The 16302-nt window shown below is 31.5% G+C and overlaps 1 protein-coding gene and 1 non-coding gene across 2 annotated transcripts; both read right to left on the bottom strand.

The window, feature by feature from the left end:
- Nucleotides 1-1957: 1957 nt before the first annotated feature.
- On the bottom strand, nt 1958-3485 carry LOC127088326 (agamous-like MADS-box protein AGL80). The gene is made up of 2 exons (XM_051029256.1): nt 3363-3485; nt 1958-2781 (listed from the first exon to the last, which is right to left on the bottom strand). The coding sequence occupies exons 1-2, from the start codon at nt 3439-3441 to the stop codon at nt 2192-2194; spliced, it is 669 nt and encodes a 222-aa protein (XP_050885213.1). The 5' UTR covers nt 3442-3485; the 3' UTR covers nt 1958-2191.
- Nucleotides 3486-9732: 6247 nt separating this feature from the next.
- On the bottom strand, nt 9733-9839 carry LOC127089756 (small nucleolar RNA R71). Its single transcript, XR_007791311.1, has one exon. It is a non-coding gene; the product is annotated as a small nucleolar RNA R71 (small nucleolar RNA).
- Between the last annotated feature and the right edge of the window lie 6463 nt (nt 9840-16302).

Genomic DNA, 16302 nt, shown 5'->3' with positions numbered 1-16302 from the left:
TGGTGGTGATCATTTTTTCTCTTTATATTGACTTTGCAACGTGTTAATAAAAGCATCTCAATTTTAGATTTAGAATTGAGGGTAGACGTATCCTAAGCGAGGACGATAGGGGAATTGCCTCAACAAATTCGGTCTTGTTCTCTCTATCTCTTAACTCTTTAAATTCTGCATTAATTACAGTTTATGTGAAATTAATATTAAAATCAATATCGCTTGATTGTAGTGCATAGTAACTGTTTGATAAATTGGTGCAATCACTTTGGTTGCAGCTGAGTAAAATTCTGCACATTCAATTTGAGTGAAATTGAAACTTGGTGTGGAGTGCACACTAAGTGTTCGATAAAATTAATCTCACACAAATTTAGTAATATTTTACTTGCTCTCTTATTGTGTTAACACATTATTAGAGGTGACAATATAAAGGATTATGGTAGTTAATCGATTGAATTAGATAGTGGTTGATTTTCTCTATCATAGTTATTCCACTCGGTTTCACGTATATCCGATCTTTTCATTAACGGATCATTTAGACGATTAAAATCTAGGGTGCTTCCGCAACCGTTGAAAATATTTTTAAAAAGCACTAAATTTCAAAAACTGATCTATGCAACCCCCTTCTAGATCGGTACTATCGTCTAACAGTATGTATATTAGCTACTACCATGTGATACTTGGATTGTTATACATGTGTTCCTATAATATTGGCAATGTTGGTTTGGATGCAGGTACAATGACTTGGCATGGTATGGAGATATGGAACATCATGAAGTTGCAAGTCATGGCATAATACTTGAAAGCATATGGAGCGTAGATGGATAATCATGAGTTTGAAGATAAAGAAGGCTTGAAGATTAATGAGAACTAGGTCTAGGGTTAGGGAGTTGACAAAAAAGTAAACAGTTGACCAAAGTCAACCATAGGCCAACAATGTATTTTTATGTGTAAAGTCTTGGATTTGTAGGATTTGATTTTCTGGGTAAGGATTTGTAATGTAATTTGAATATTGTAATCTTTAATGATTTTGCAATGAACATGGAATGGTATGATCCTTAAGTGCATTTCCTCCAAGGATTTGTGTTTGACATTGTATTGATCTTTTTCCAAAATAACCTTGACCCTTTACTTTAAACCATGCATGGAATATGAACTTGCAATGTCTTCAATGAGCCTTGATGCACTGCCTTGAATCCAACTCAAACAACTAGGACTAAAGTATGGAAGAAAGCCCAACAAGAGGTCAATGAATCTAATGCAAACTTCCATAATTGACCATAGTGACCCTTGCAGTTCCTGATTAAATCCAATACCGAGATACAACCTACATGATCTGTAGGTGCCCAAGACCAGGAATTAGGGTTTCCAGGCTCGATCAATAAGAAATGAACCAATGTAGTATAAAATAGAAACACACTTGAATCAATGACATGTATACACTTATGAATTAATGACCTGAATATGGTATGAATATGCAGATGAATGAATGATAGTATCTAAATGACTAGTTAATAAGAGAACTATGTATGCAGAGGGATGTAGTAATAATCCAGATGAAATAAAAAAGGTAGGGCAAATTTTGGGGTATGACACTTGTTATGCGTTGTTTACAAATATATCACTATACTGTGAGTTCTATTTTATGATTTAGAATGTTAGTTGCATTGAGAAATATTTATCCCCCAACGGAAGACTCGTATGAAAGTAGATTTTTAATCCCGACTTCATTCAGACAATAATAAATTTGACTTATAATCAAGATATTTCACCAAGTTTTGGCTCCATAAATTATGATGTCGTCAGCGTAATGGATAAATATTCCATTACATAACATACTCCATTGCTTTATTCATCAACAAATTAAATCCTCTTTATCTCCAAATCTGCAAAATCTATGTATTCTACTCATCAAGATTTTTCATTACATAACTTTTGATGGAGTAATATTTTCTTATTAAATAAATTAAGACCAAACAATAAAAACTTTATTAATTTCATTGGGGAATGCCAACACTGTAAAAGTAAACATCAGATTAAAAAACATTACATGTTTAAATAAACATGCATTGTGGCCAAATGTAATCCCACACAAAATGTCCGAGACAAAATACCAAGAAAATTGAAACATGAGATACGCAACCTAAAATTATAACCAAAAAGTACCCTAATATTTCAGGGTAATTTTCAACCAAATAGATTAAAATCTATTTGGGTTGACATTAACATCATGAAATGGTATCTCAGAGAAGTTAATAGAAAATTGATCATCATTCTGCATACCATAATTGATGTTGGTCTCCAAACCTAGAATATTAGCATGATCCATATTAGCCAGCATATCTCCTTCATTAACAACTCTAGCACCATTTGCAACCTCCTCTTGGTCTTGGACATCCATTGAATTCAATCTTTGCTCAACTTCTTTCAGATTTGTATCAATAAATGCTGAAAGGCTAGTTACATCGTTCGAGCTCACATTTGCCATGTTATATCCACCAGTATGAATAAACTGACTTATAACATAAGCCATTTCCTTCTTTTGGTTTTCCTCTACTTGTTTCCTCAACATGCCTTTAGCTTTCATAATGCTTTGCGCCAAGAAGCTCTCTAGATCCACCATCTTTTTGCTTCGTTCGAGTTCAGGCAAACTCATGAATCTGGACAATACATTTCTTACTCCAACCCTAGATGGCCAAACCTCTGCTTGAGGATAGTTTTCTCCATAGATGATGGCACAAGCATCTATTCCACAAAGGGTGCTTAGTTCATTCATCTTATTTATAATACCTATTCAAAAACATTGTGAGATTTTATTTTTTATAAGGATACCTAAAGCAACAATTTGTATGAATAAAAAAATGATGCTAAAAGTTTAATTTTATATAGACATTAAGATTAAAACAAAATCCTATATCGCAAATATCCATTTGAATCCATCTGGGTTTGACGAAGAGGATCCATTTTGATTTGGTTTGGATCCGAATTTGGGGTTTTCCCATTTGTAAATTTTCGATTTTATTTTACTTTTTCATTTATAATGAAATTTGATATTCTATTAAAAAAGCAGTGATGAGAGCGGCGCAGAGATACTAGAACTAGTTTGAAACAATTTCAAGGTTCCATTCATCATCCCGTCAAAGATCAGAGTAAGTATCAAAGATTTGTTAGGTATTCAAACTTAAATTTAAGATAGGTAAAAACCGTCTCTGCTCCGTCCTATTACCATGTCTACCTTTAAGCCATTTACGAGAATCGAGGCTTCCGAGAATTAGGAAAAATACAATGATTAGGAAAACTTAAATAAATATGTAGAATCTTAATGAATAATACATATTGAATTTGAAACCAAATAAATACTCATGTCTAACCATCTTTTCTTTTTTTGAATGTTGCCTTCCTGGTTGAGTTATTGATTATGTATGCAAGTTTCACCTTCCCTCTTGCCATGACAGTGATGACAGCAAACTAAAATAATGAGGAAGAAAGAAGAAATTCTGAAAGGTTTGTGTTTCTTTACTTATACTCAAATTCTTAAGGATATATACATAGAAAAACTTGTAATCACAATAAAATAGTTATTATTTTACTAAGAAACATAAATTTTATTAAAAAGTTTAAAATAAGTTCTGGTATCTTAAATTAAATAAAAAATAATAATAATATTAATGATTGAGATTTATGAAAACCATCCTTATTATAGGATTAAAAACAAACAAATTTTTGTATTATTTTAATTTTGATTTTACTTTTAAAATTATTGATATTAATGCATAAATATAAATAAATATTGTTACAAAGGATTGAATTCTAGACCAACAAATAACACTTATTTAAATTAAATAATACTATCCACCGTCCTTTAATCTACACTCTAGATTTAGAGACGACTTCATTAAAATCCTGTTTAATAATATTGTTATTTCATCCTAAAAAAATATTTAATTTATTGAATAAACAATACTAAAAGATATTTAGACTCAACATTATAAATTAGAACTGAGATATTTTATTTAATAAAATTACATATTTTATTGAATAAATAATAGTAAAAGATATTTAGACTCTCTTTTGAAAGAAAATATTCTATCATTCTTTTTCAAAATTCTATGAAAACACCCATCAGTGGCGGTTGATAATAATAATAATAATAATAATAATAATAATAATAATAATAATAATAATAATAATAATAATAATAAATAATAATAATAATAATTTTGGGTAGGTTGGATATCTCAAAAGATACGTTGAGTTAAATGGACGTAAATTAAATCCTTTGCGGCATACTTTATTTATATTTATGTATTAATATAAAAAAAAGTTGATATTTATAAATTAATAACTTAAAAAAAATTAAGTTGATATTTATATACCAACAATCTTTTAAAATACTTTAAAACTATAGGAAGTATTAAAATTGATTTAAAATTATACGAAATATTTAGGAAATTGGATCAAAATAATATATGTAATTTTAATAATATATTTATACTATTTATTGAGATAATTATACTATAAGAAAAATATATTTTTATTAAAAAATGTTAATTTGTTAGTAGAAAAACAAACAAAAAAACTAATATTCTGAAAAGAAAAAAATTATTCCAAAATATAATAATAATTTTTTTTAGAAAATAGTTGAATATAATGGAAATTTTGGTGTTATTATTAGTACTATTATTATTATTATTATTATTATTATTATTATTATTATTATTATTATTATTATTATTATTATTATTATTATTATTATTATTATTTCATTGATGAGTACTTTTATAGAAATTTTGATATTAGTTGAATTATCATTTGTTAAAAAAAAATCTTTTTGTGATATTCATATCACGAAAAAGTCAAAATAAATTCTCTTTATAATACAAATTAAAAATAAATTTGTCTAAAAATATAACTTGTAAATATAAAATTATTAAAATTGTAAAACAAATTAAAGCTATTCATTTAAAAAATGAAATAAAAAATTGAAAGTGGGAGAGAAATTTTCAAAAAATAAATCTAACTTGGGGAAATAAATTGTATTTAATTTTAAAAAAGAAAATAAATTATAGCGATAAAATATAACAAATTTAAATTTAAATGAATAAATAATATTTTTGGATTAAAAAATGAAGGGATAAAGTTTGTTGTCAAAATAATTTTGTTGTGACGTGTCAAACTTAACACACTTACAGTTTTCAATAACTCTTTTGTAAATGATGGATTAAATTGATTAGACAAATGATGGACGGATATTATCTAGAAGTCTATAAATTTTTATAGTATTTAAAAATTTATTTTATATTCTATCACATCAATTTATTTAACTATTTAAAATATATATAAATACCAATTACTTGAATATATAGTAATGAATGCTCAAATTATTGAAAGTTTATACACTTGATATCTTGATAATATTAGATAATATAACGATTTGATTTTTATAAGAAATTATTGAAAATATAAGTATGTTAAATTTGACAGTTGGTGTCAGCAGATCATGAAACTATAACCCTGACTTTACAGAGCATTTGTTAACGTGAGAAATGAGAATAATTAATCATAATTTTTAAATCTCAATTCATTAAATTTAATGGAATATATTGACTCATGTTGTTATAGTTGTTAATTCATTTTATATTTTAAGAAAATTATATTTTGTGGATTAATATATAATTAAATTAACAATTTTAGCAAAAACAATATTTTTTTTGGATTAAGATATAATTATATTATTTTTTCATGCAACAAAAATACATATTTATATATTATTTATTTAATAACAAATACTTTTTATAAAACTATTTTCAATTATTTGTCATTGTTTTCAAAAGGCTAGAATTTATTTGTTTTAAATCTTAGTGAATCTATATAAGTTAGAATGAAAAGAGATTATAGAGAAATGAATTAACCTAGTCTATTCATTTTATTGAATCAAATTTTAATTATTATGATTAAATATTCTAATTTCTTTCAAAAATGAAATATTATCACTAAAATGAATATTTTATAAAAAAATTGAAATTTCTGACGGTTAATTTTTAGTCAATTTTATTACATAAAGAGGCTTATACATGATTGATAACCTATTTTAAGTAGCTAATAAATTTGTATTATAGTGGTTAATTTATTTTATTTAAATATCATTTATAAAGTAAATATTTTTATTGACATTGAGTCTAGTATATGAAATATTTTGGTATACACTTGTAAATATAAACAATAATATTTTATTGAACTTTTTTTTCTATTATAGAATATTATAAAAAATAAATTGTTCTAAAAAAAATGAAAATGAGAGAAGAAGATTATTGTATAGAAAATATTTGTAGAAATAAAAATAAAAATAAAAAAAGGAATTTATATTTTTTTATTAAAAAAGGAGAAGTCGAATAATTGAGCTAATTGTTAAGAAATTTCTAAGGATAAAAATGAAATGAAAATAAGTTAATGACATATAATTATTTATCAACATTGAATTTGGACAAACCATTACAATGACATATAATTATTTATCATTAATCTTAAATAATAAAAAATATGATTTTTACAGATATATTAATAACAATATTCTTATTAGTTAATATTTTAATTATATTTATAAAAATATTAATTTAGATTTTATATTCAATATCATATCTTTTATAAAGACAAAATTGTTATTAATTTTATTTGGATATTAAAAAAACAATTATCTAATAAATAGTTTCAATAGGTGGTTTTTTAATTATATAGTTAATATTTTGTATTCCTTGGTGATAGTTTAGTCAAAATAAATTATTAGTAATACTAGATTTGTCACACTCCATTTTGTTATTATAAGTGCCTAATGTGTATTAATCAAATGAGATTAATAGTTAGACATTGAAAACTAGAATGGTAGGATTGGAAATGGTGGCAGGGGTTGAGGACTACTAGTTTTAGTTTTATTCCCTTCTCATTTAATTTCAAAATTCTAAAATTAAAAAGGGAGTGTGAAGGAAACGTGAAGAAGAAAAGAGAAAGGAGGAAGAGGAGCTTTTTGCATGCCATTCAAGACCTTGAAGAATCATTAATCCCATATCAAAATTCGAAATCCATGTTTTTCTAAGTTGGAGTTCTAGTAGTTAGAGGGTTTTCAAAGTGAATTTTGGGGTATTATGCATGCTTGGAGGAAAATGGGATTTTTAGAGGATTTTGTTCAATTGTGAGAAAACATGTGTTGAAACTTGTTGATTTCATGTTGTTTTATGAAAATTTGATGTCATGTTTGTTGTGTTGCTGGGAAACCCATTTGAGTATATCTTGTTTGGTTGTTGTTTTCGTGTTTGATGGCATTAGGATTTGAAAAAAATTGAGTTTTGGGGTCTATTTCTACAGAAAATGCGTTTTGGACGCCATGACAGCTGTCACTCTTAGTGGCGGGCTGACCATAACACTCTAAAGCCCAAGAGACGACATATTTACCTATGACGACTATCACCGTGGCTGATGGGTGACCCTTACTGGGCGTCACCCAGGCAACCACCGTTATGGCCTATGATGACATGACTGTCACCTTAGACGTCTCAATCCCTTTTTTATGTGATTTTTTGTCCCTTTGATGATTAGTACATTATAACTGGATGTGTTTGCATGGTTAACGAGCAGTACTAATCCAAATGAGATGTATATTGTAAGTCCCAAAACATGGAAGGAAGATGAACCTCTAAGACCAATCCTTGAGAGAAATGAGTTCTCAAAAGTAGGTCGACAAATAAATCCAGAAGACCTGACTTTGACGACAATTGATCAGTCACCATTTATGTTAGTTTTGATGTCATTTGAATGCCAAAAGCAGGTGAATTACTGTGAGTTTGGACAGTAGTTTAAGTTTATTTTTGTAGGTTTTTACAAAAGTTTGATCTACTAGTGTTTCGACAATTTTGTGCTATTTTTTACGCTTGAGGTAGCATTTGATATGTTTACAGGGCTAAAAGATCAAGATGAGCTAAATCAGAGAAGAACCCGGATGACAACGCATGAGCAGGAGAAAATAATGAACAAATAGCAAGTTTCCCACCCATACGCGTATGAGGCCTCTCATACGCGTATGTCTACTCAGTATCACCCACCAGCATACGTGTAACAATAACAAGGGGGTGGAAACAAGTCTCTGCTCATACGCGTATGGGAAGACCCATACACGTATGAGACCAGCCAAGTCGGGCCCCACATGCACAACAGAAGCCTTACGCGTATGGCTCCAACTGGGTCGTACGCCCTACTCTGGGCCATACACATATGAGGCAGTGAAAAAAAGAGGCCATACGCGTATGGGAGGAGGCCATACGCGTATGAGCGGCCAGATCTGAAAAAAGCAAAGAATTGCCTATTTAGAAAAAAAACACGAATTTCCTATGTTTTTCTTTATGACTATGAGTTGCTAAACCCCCTAATGAAAAGGGATGTCCCTGATTCGGATTTATGATACAATTTTACATTTTTACCTTGTAATAACTTTGATTTTATGATATATGACTTATCTATAATTTGTGCTTAATGCTTTCTTTTTCGGAAAAATTGAGGTTGATCAGTGGTTAATATTTAGGCTTAACCATCATTGTTAATGCTTAATTGTGAATAATTCATAATAGATATCACCTATGCCTAGGGATACCTTGTGGAAACCGGAATATTCTTAATTAAAATAATGTTTAATTTCACCTGTAATTCACTATGGACATAAGGATTAATTTGAATGAATAAAGGTTTTCTCACTAAGGACTTTGGAGTAAACACCCTTAAGAACCGGTAGTCAATGTTATTTAATTAAGTTATTGCAAGGTTAATTTACTGTTGCTGATGAATTCAATCATACACCTTCCCTAGCATGTTTACTCATAATATTTTTTAATCGGATCAACTATTTTTTTTACCTTCTATTGCATTTTATTTTCAATTGTTCAAACAAACAATCCAAAACCCCTAAGACTTTTATTTAACTAAGATAAAACACGAACTCTGTATCGTCAAGCATTCCTTGATATCGATACTTGGGAAAAATTCCCTTATTACTACGTTGAAAGATTAGTACACTTACTAATTTACCAATCAAATTTTTGGCACCGTTGCCGGGGACTGCCAAAGATTATAGAGTTTACAGTTTTATTTTTAGTTAAAATTTTGTTGCTCTGCAACTAGAATTTTATCAGTTATTATTATTATTATTTTATTTTATTTTATTTACATTATTATTGGGTTATTTCGAATATATGTGTAATATTTGTATGCGAGGAAAGTCCTCAGCTAATTTTCCTTTTGACACATAACCAGAGATATCATTGCATGCTCGGTTGAATCAGATACAAATCCGATAGAGAAGTAAAAGAAGAAGTTATAGTCAAAGCTGCTGAAGAAAGACTTCTTGGGGATTATGGAAGAGAAAATGCTCCAGGTGGTCGTCTGACTATAGTGAACCAACAAGTAGATGTGGCGAATTTTAAGTTACACCTAACAACCATCCGACAACTTGAGAAGAGATCTTTCATAGGAAAGATAAACGAAGATGCAAATAAACATTTGCAAAGGTTTCTTACTATGAGTACTACTTTGAAGATAGATGGGCATTCTGAAGAAGCCAAAAAGTTGAGAATCTTTCCGTTCACTTTAGCCGAAGATGTAAAAGAATGGTTTTATTCGCTTCTTGTTGGAAGTGTCACTAGTTGGGAAGAGATGGAAATGACTTTTCTTAATGAGTATTTTCCTGCTTCTATTTTTCTGAGGAAAAGATATGATATTATGAATTTTAAGCAGAAGAATGGAGAATCATTAGGTGATGAATACAAGAGATTCAAGAGATTATTGGTTGCTTGTCCGACTCATAACTTGGATCAGACTGAACAAATGAAAATGTTTGTTAATGGCCTCAGGTTGAAGACTAAACAACTGATTGATACAACTGTCGGTGGATCATCTAATTTTGCAACAACCAATGGTATCAAAAAGATTATAGTAGTCATTTCTACAAATGAACACTTAGAGTTGTATGATATAAGTGTGAGCAAACCAGAGGGAAGGATTGATTTGAAACTAGCTGCTCAGAGCATAAAGATAGAAGACCAAGTTGCTGCAGAAGTTGAAAAAAGACTAAAGGCAATGAATATATGTACTTAACAGGTAGCTCAAGTTTAACCAATTCAAGTTGTGAGTTGTGAAATTTGTGGTGGACATCATTATGCCATGCATTGTGTTGTAATTATGCAACAAATCGAAGAGGTTAATTTTCTGAAGCAAAACAACCCCTACTCGAATACTTGTAATTAAGGTTGGAAGAATCATCCAAAGTTCTCCTGGAAAGACCAGTAGGTGAATGTTCAAAAGCAGGGTCCTATTCAGTATCAGAATCAACAACATTTTTGACCTCCAGAAAACTATCAGAGTCAGTTCCAACAACAATATCAACAACAAGCTCCTTAGAAGGAAGATTGGAAATTATCCATTGAAAAGATGGCAGCTAAAAACTCACAATTTCAAGAAGAGACAAGAAATAATCAAAGGAGCACTACAACATCTATTAAAAATCTAGAAGTTCAGATGGGTCAGATAGCACAACAAATAGTAGGTATGCAGGCACACGGGTCTCTTCCTAGTGCAACAATGATTAATCCAAGAGAAAATAATAATGTAAGTGTTGTGACACTTAGGAATGGTAAGTCAACTAAAAGCCATGAAGAAAAATTAGGAGAAGAAGGCCATCTTCTGGAAGTGGACCTAGAAATTAAAGAAAACCAGAAAGTTCTTAAAGAAGAAGTCACGCGATAGGTGGTAGAGAAAGAAAAACCAAAAGAGCCAAAGCCGACCATCAAACTCCCTTATCCTAACAGAAATAAAAAGAAGGATCAACATGAAAAGAATTTTGAGAAGTTATTATAAATGTTTAAGAAGCTTGAAATCAGTATCCCATTCTCTGAGGCACTTCAGAAGATGCCTATATATGCCAAATTCATGAAAGACACCATCTCCAAGAAACACACCATTGACACTGAACCTATACTTTTAATTGAAACTTGTAGTGCTTTTTTGCAAGGTATGAGGATTCCGGTAAAAAAATAAATATAGGGGTTCGGTCACTATTCCATGCATGATTGGGGATAGAAAATTCAAGAAGGCATTAATTAATTTGGGAGCTAGTGTGAGCCTTATGCATTTGTCCATCTATAAGAAGTTGGGAATAGGTACAGTTCATGATACCAAAATGACACTCCAGTTTGTTGATCACTCGGTAAGAAGGCCTTATGGTATAGTAGAAGATGTTCTGGTAAAAATAAATAAGTTTGTGTTTCCTGTTGACTTTGTTATTCTTGAGATGCCTGAAGACGTATAGATACTTCTGATTCTAGGAAGACCTTTCTTAGAAGCAAGGAGAAGCATGATAGACACTAAGGAGGGAACCATGAACCTCAAAGTTTATGATGAAGAGCTAAAATTTGATGTTAGGAATGAAAAGATGATAAGAGAACAAGTAGGTCAGTTGAGGTGATAGACATAGTGGTAGCCCAATCTGTTAACATCCAAATCCCCAAATTACATTTAGAAAGAGTTCTCAGTTTGTCGGCCCAAGAAATAGAGGAAAATGAGGATGAAAAAGAGAAAGAAGTATTAACCATGTTGGAAGCACAACCTCAACGGGTGAGATCAAAACCACACCGGTGGGAGGATTTAAGAGTTCCATTAGAAGTTGAGAACAAAAAAGAATCTGAGGCAGGTGCAAAATCGAAGCAGTTACCTGAGAATCTGAAGTATGTCTTTCTAAAATCTGAGAAAAATTATCCGGCAATAATGAGCTATGGGCTAAAGAAACCATAGGAAAAGAAAAAGGTACAGGTACTGAAGAAATACACAATTTCTATGGGATGGGCCATTTGATACTTGAAATGGATTGGCTTTACAGTATGCATGCATAAGATACTAGTGAAGGATGATCACAAACCAGTGGTACAACCCCAAAGAAGACTAAATCCAACAATCAAAGAGGTAGCAATAAAGGAAGTGGTGAAGTTGTTGGATGCAGGTTTGATTTATCTGATTTCTGATAGCTCATGGGTAAGTCTCGTACATGTGGTTCCAAAAAAGGGGAGGAACAACAATGATTCTAAATGAGAAAAATGAATTTATCCCCACTCGCATAGTAACTGGATGGAGAGTGTGTATTGATTACAGGATGCTCAATACTGCAACAAGGAAAAATCATTTTCCTCTCCCTTTTATTGATCAAATGTTAGACAGACTCGTCGTTCATGAATACTATTGTTTCCTTGATGGATACTCGGGGTACAATCAGATTGTTGTTGCCCCAGAGGATCAAGAGAATACAACATTCACTTGTCCTTATGGTATTTTTGCATACAGAAGGATGCCATTTGGGCTGTGTAATGCAACTGCTACTTTTCATAGGTGTATGACATCAATTTTTGCTGACATCCATAAAAAGAAAATAGAAGTGTTTATGGATGATTTTTTTGTTTTTGGTTCTTCTTTTGATAACTGTTTAACTAACTTGTCTCTTGTTTTAGAAAGGTATCAGCAAGCTAACTTGATTCTGAATTGGGGAAATTCCATTTTATGGTACAAGAAGGTATAGTGCTAGGTCATAAAATTTCCCACCAGGGAATAGAAGTTGACAAGGAAAAAGTGGAGGTTATTGCAAACCTCCCTCCCCCATGTGAATGAAAAAGGGATAAGGAGTTTCTTGGCACATGTAGTTTTTTATTGCAGGTTTATAAGAGATTTTTCAAAAATTGCCAAGCCACTAACCAATTTGCTTGTAAAAGACAAGCCTTTTACTTTTGATAAAGAGTGTAAGGTTGAATTTGAAACTTTGAAAAGTAATTTAGTTTTTGCACCAATTGTAGTAGCCCCAGATTGGTCTCTAACTTTTGAGATCACGTGTGATGCTAGTGATGCTGCAGTGAGGGTTATGTTAGGACAAAGAAGAGAAAACTTATTATATGTGATATATTATGCTAGTCATGTTCTTAACCATGCACAGAAGAATTATGCAACTACCGAAAAGGAGTTGTTAGCACTTGTTTATGCTTTTGAGAATATAAGGTCTTATTTATTAGGGTTGAAAGTTATCTTTTATACTGACCATGTTGCTTTAAAGTATTTGTTTTCTAAGCAAGAATCGAAGCTAAGACTCTTAAGATATATATTATTTCTTCAAGAGTTTGATCTATAAAAAGGGGTGTGAGAACACCATAGAGGATTACCTGTCCCACATGTCCCCGATTGAGGAAATCGAAAAGACACAACCTATTAAGGATGCCTTTACTGATGAACGCGTCTTGGCCATTACTGGTGTTCCATGGTTTGCAGACTTTGCAAACTATTTGGTAGGTGGAGTTATACCTGATGATTTTGAATCTAACAAAAAGAAAAAGTTTGTACATAATTGCAGGTTATATATATATGGGACGATCCATACCTTTATAAAAAAAAAGGGTAGACGGGTTGGTTCGAAGATGTGTTCCCGAAGGAAAGTAGAAGGAAGTTCTCAAGGCTTGTCATAGTTCAGAATATGGAGGACACTTTAGTGGAGATAGGACAACAACAAAATTTCTCCAATCTGGGTTATATTGACCTACTTTGTTCAAATATGCTCACTTCATTGTACAAGAATGTGATAGATGCCAATAGACATCTAACATTTAAAAGAGGAATCAGATGCCCCATAATGCTATGTTAGAGGTGGAATTTTTGATGTATGGGGAATATATTTTATGGGGCTGTTTCCATCCTCCTTTGGTAAGAATTATATTTTGGTGGCGGTTGATTATATGTCTAAGTGGGTAGAAGTTGTGGCATTACCCACAAATGATGCTAAAGTTATAGTGAAATTCATGCGAACGAATATCTTTGCAAGATTTGGGTACCAAGGGCACTAATAAGTGATGAAGATACTCATTTCTGAATCGCATCATGGAAAAATTGCTGAGAAAATATAATGTGAATAAAAAAATTTCCACCCCTTAACATCCTCAAACAAGTGGGCAGGTGGAGATTTGGAATGACAAATCAAGCAAATTCTAGAAAAGACTGTAAGTGCTTCCAGGAAAGATTGGGCAACAAAGTTGGATGATGCATTATAGGCGTACATAAATGTTGTACCCCAAAATATAACCTCTTATCTTCAACCCTAATTGGCTCATGTCTCTTTATCATACATACTCATGCATATCATTGGTTCTATGGTCATGGAATTAAGGTATCTTGTTCTATTGGTATATTTCAAGCAAGAAAGAAGAAGGACTGGTATTCAAGTCAATGGTAAGGAGATGTCTTCAATCTCATGATTCACTAAAGCCATAAGAGTTTCATATGCCTCAAGAGGTTTCAACATGTTCAATGAATCCTCAGATGATTGAGATTGGCAAGGGATTTGAAGATGATCATCATTTTGTCTTTTGGCTATCAACTAGGGTTTTGGTCAAAGTCAGTTTGTGACTGAATTTTTGAGCAAAACTTGTTTCCATGGTCCTATATATGTCTCAAGGCATTCATGTGTGAAGTATTGATCATTGGATTTAATCAGAAGAGGCTCAATTGATCAAGAGAAATGATGAATTGATTGTGTATAACAAAAGTCAATTGTGCAACCAAAAAGTCAACTACTGACTATTTAGGGTCAAACTTATGTCTCATGAGTCAAATATGGCCAATGGTTGAGATTTGTCCAAGTGGAATCAAAAGAATCAAGAAAATCAAGAGATTTGTCAAAATTGCCTAATTTGGGAATTTAGGGTTTATGAGAACTTACTATTTTTGGCAAGTTTTGTGTGAATGATCAACTATTTTCATGGCCAATTTTCCCTATGATCAAGGTTTCAAATCAAGTTGGCCTTAACATGAAAGTTATTCTCCTTTCTTTAAGCTTTAAGGATATACGAAGTTTGTAGCATTTGGAGTATCATGGTGCAAGTTATGAACATTTGAAGGTGGGTGTTTCAAATTCATCACATGCTCAATACTTAGAATTTTTTCCTAAGTGTTTCAAGTCAGAAATTTGCAAGCAAGTTCATGACAGTTTTAAGGTGTGTTAGAGGCTTCATTTAAAAATACCCTCAACATGAAAAATGTTATTTGATCTCTCCTCTTTCTATTGATACCAAGTTTGTGAAGTTTGGGTGAACATGCATTAAGATGTAGTCGTGCAAAGATGACTACAAGGGCATGCATTAACCTTGAGGTGAAGACATGCATCAACCAAGTTCTGCACAACTTGCTTCAAAATGCCAAACATTTTCCATCACCGTCACACGCATCATTCTTTTCTTTCCATAAAAAGCCCAAATAAGAATATTTTCATACATACTCATGTCTCCATGCATTTTGCCAAAAGAAGAAAATAGAAAGTGTGCAACTTGCTGATTTCACTCTCTCTCACGTGCCAGCCTACTCATGTTTTCTCCACTCCATTTCCCTTATCAAAAACACACTAAATCATCCCTTTAATAAGCATGAAACACACCATGCTACCTCACTCTCATTTTCACTCAATTTTCCAAACTTGCCCCTCAATAGATTTTTAATCTTGGCCAACACTTCACCTCACTCTACACACTTTATATAACATCCTCTTGCCCTCATTTCATACACACGCCCTTGAAGAGAGAGAAATCAAATATGTTCATTCCAAGCTTTCAATCAAATTTCTCATTTGAAGCTCTCCTCTCCTCTTTTCTCTTGTTCCATTCCTATTATTTGAAGATCATAAAGCATTTTTGGTGGGGTTTCTGAAGCTGTAAGCAAGCACAAGAGGCAGTGGATATTCTCCACTAGGTAAGCTTCTCTTCTCTTCATCTTCTTCATTATAGATCTAAAAATTTCATGAGTAGGTTACATACATTGCATATGGTTGGCTTAAGATGATATTGTTGCTTGCTTGCTTGGATACTTGATGATTGAAGTTGCTGAAATTTTGAAAATAGTTGTGATTGCTTGACTTTCGTGCTGATTTTATCCATGTTTAGTCTATCATTTTAAGATTTTCTTGGAATGGTTTTGCTCTACTCTTTAAGATCTACATTTTTGCTTTTTATTTCATTTGATTTCATGTATTGTGGATGGAGTTATGTGAGCTTGAAGTTACTGTGTTAGATGCATGGAGTTAGGGTTTTTGAGTTGCGCAAGAGCTTGGTGTGAGGTTGAAGATGATAACGTGTCCTTTTCTGATTGGTTGGGCTTGGTTTTGTCTTTTTGTGACTTAAGTGGGGGCGTGACCGATTGATACTGTTTTTACATGATTTTTGTGATTTTTGTTTTTTATTTAAATGTCACGTTTAATCAAAT

The sequence above is a fragment of the Lathyrus oleraceus genome, chromosome 5 (assembly GCF_024323335.1).
Source record: "Lathyrus oleraceus cultivar Zhongwan6 chromosome 5, CAAS_Psat_ZW6_1.0, whole genome shotgun sequence".
In the NCBI taxonomy this organism is placed as follows: Eukaryota; Viridiplantae; Streptophyta; class Magnoliopsida; order Fabales; family Fabaceae; genus Lathyrus; species Lathyrus oleraceus.
Note: the sequence above shows the minus strand (reverse complement) of the source record. Positions and strands in the feature narration are given on the sequence as shown.

What these genes read in the sequence shown, in the direction of transcription:
- LOC127088326 (XM_051029256.1), bottom strand. Translation starts at nt 3,441, where the DNA reads ATGGCAAGAGGGAAGGTGAAACTTGCATACATAATCAATAACTCAACC. An exon ending in ATTCAAAAAAAGAAAAGATG is followed by an intron (nt 2,782 to 3,362) that starts GTTAGACATGAG and finishes GTTTTTGAATAG; the next exon opens with GTATTATAAATAAGATGAAT.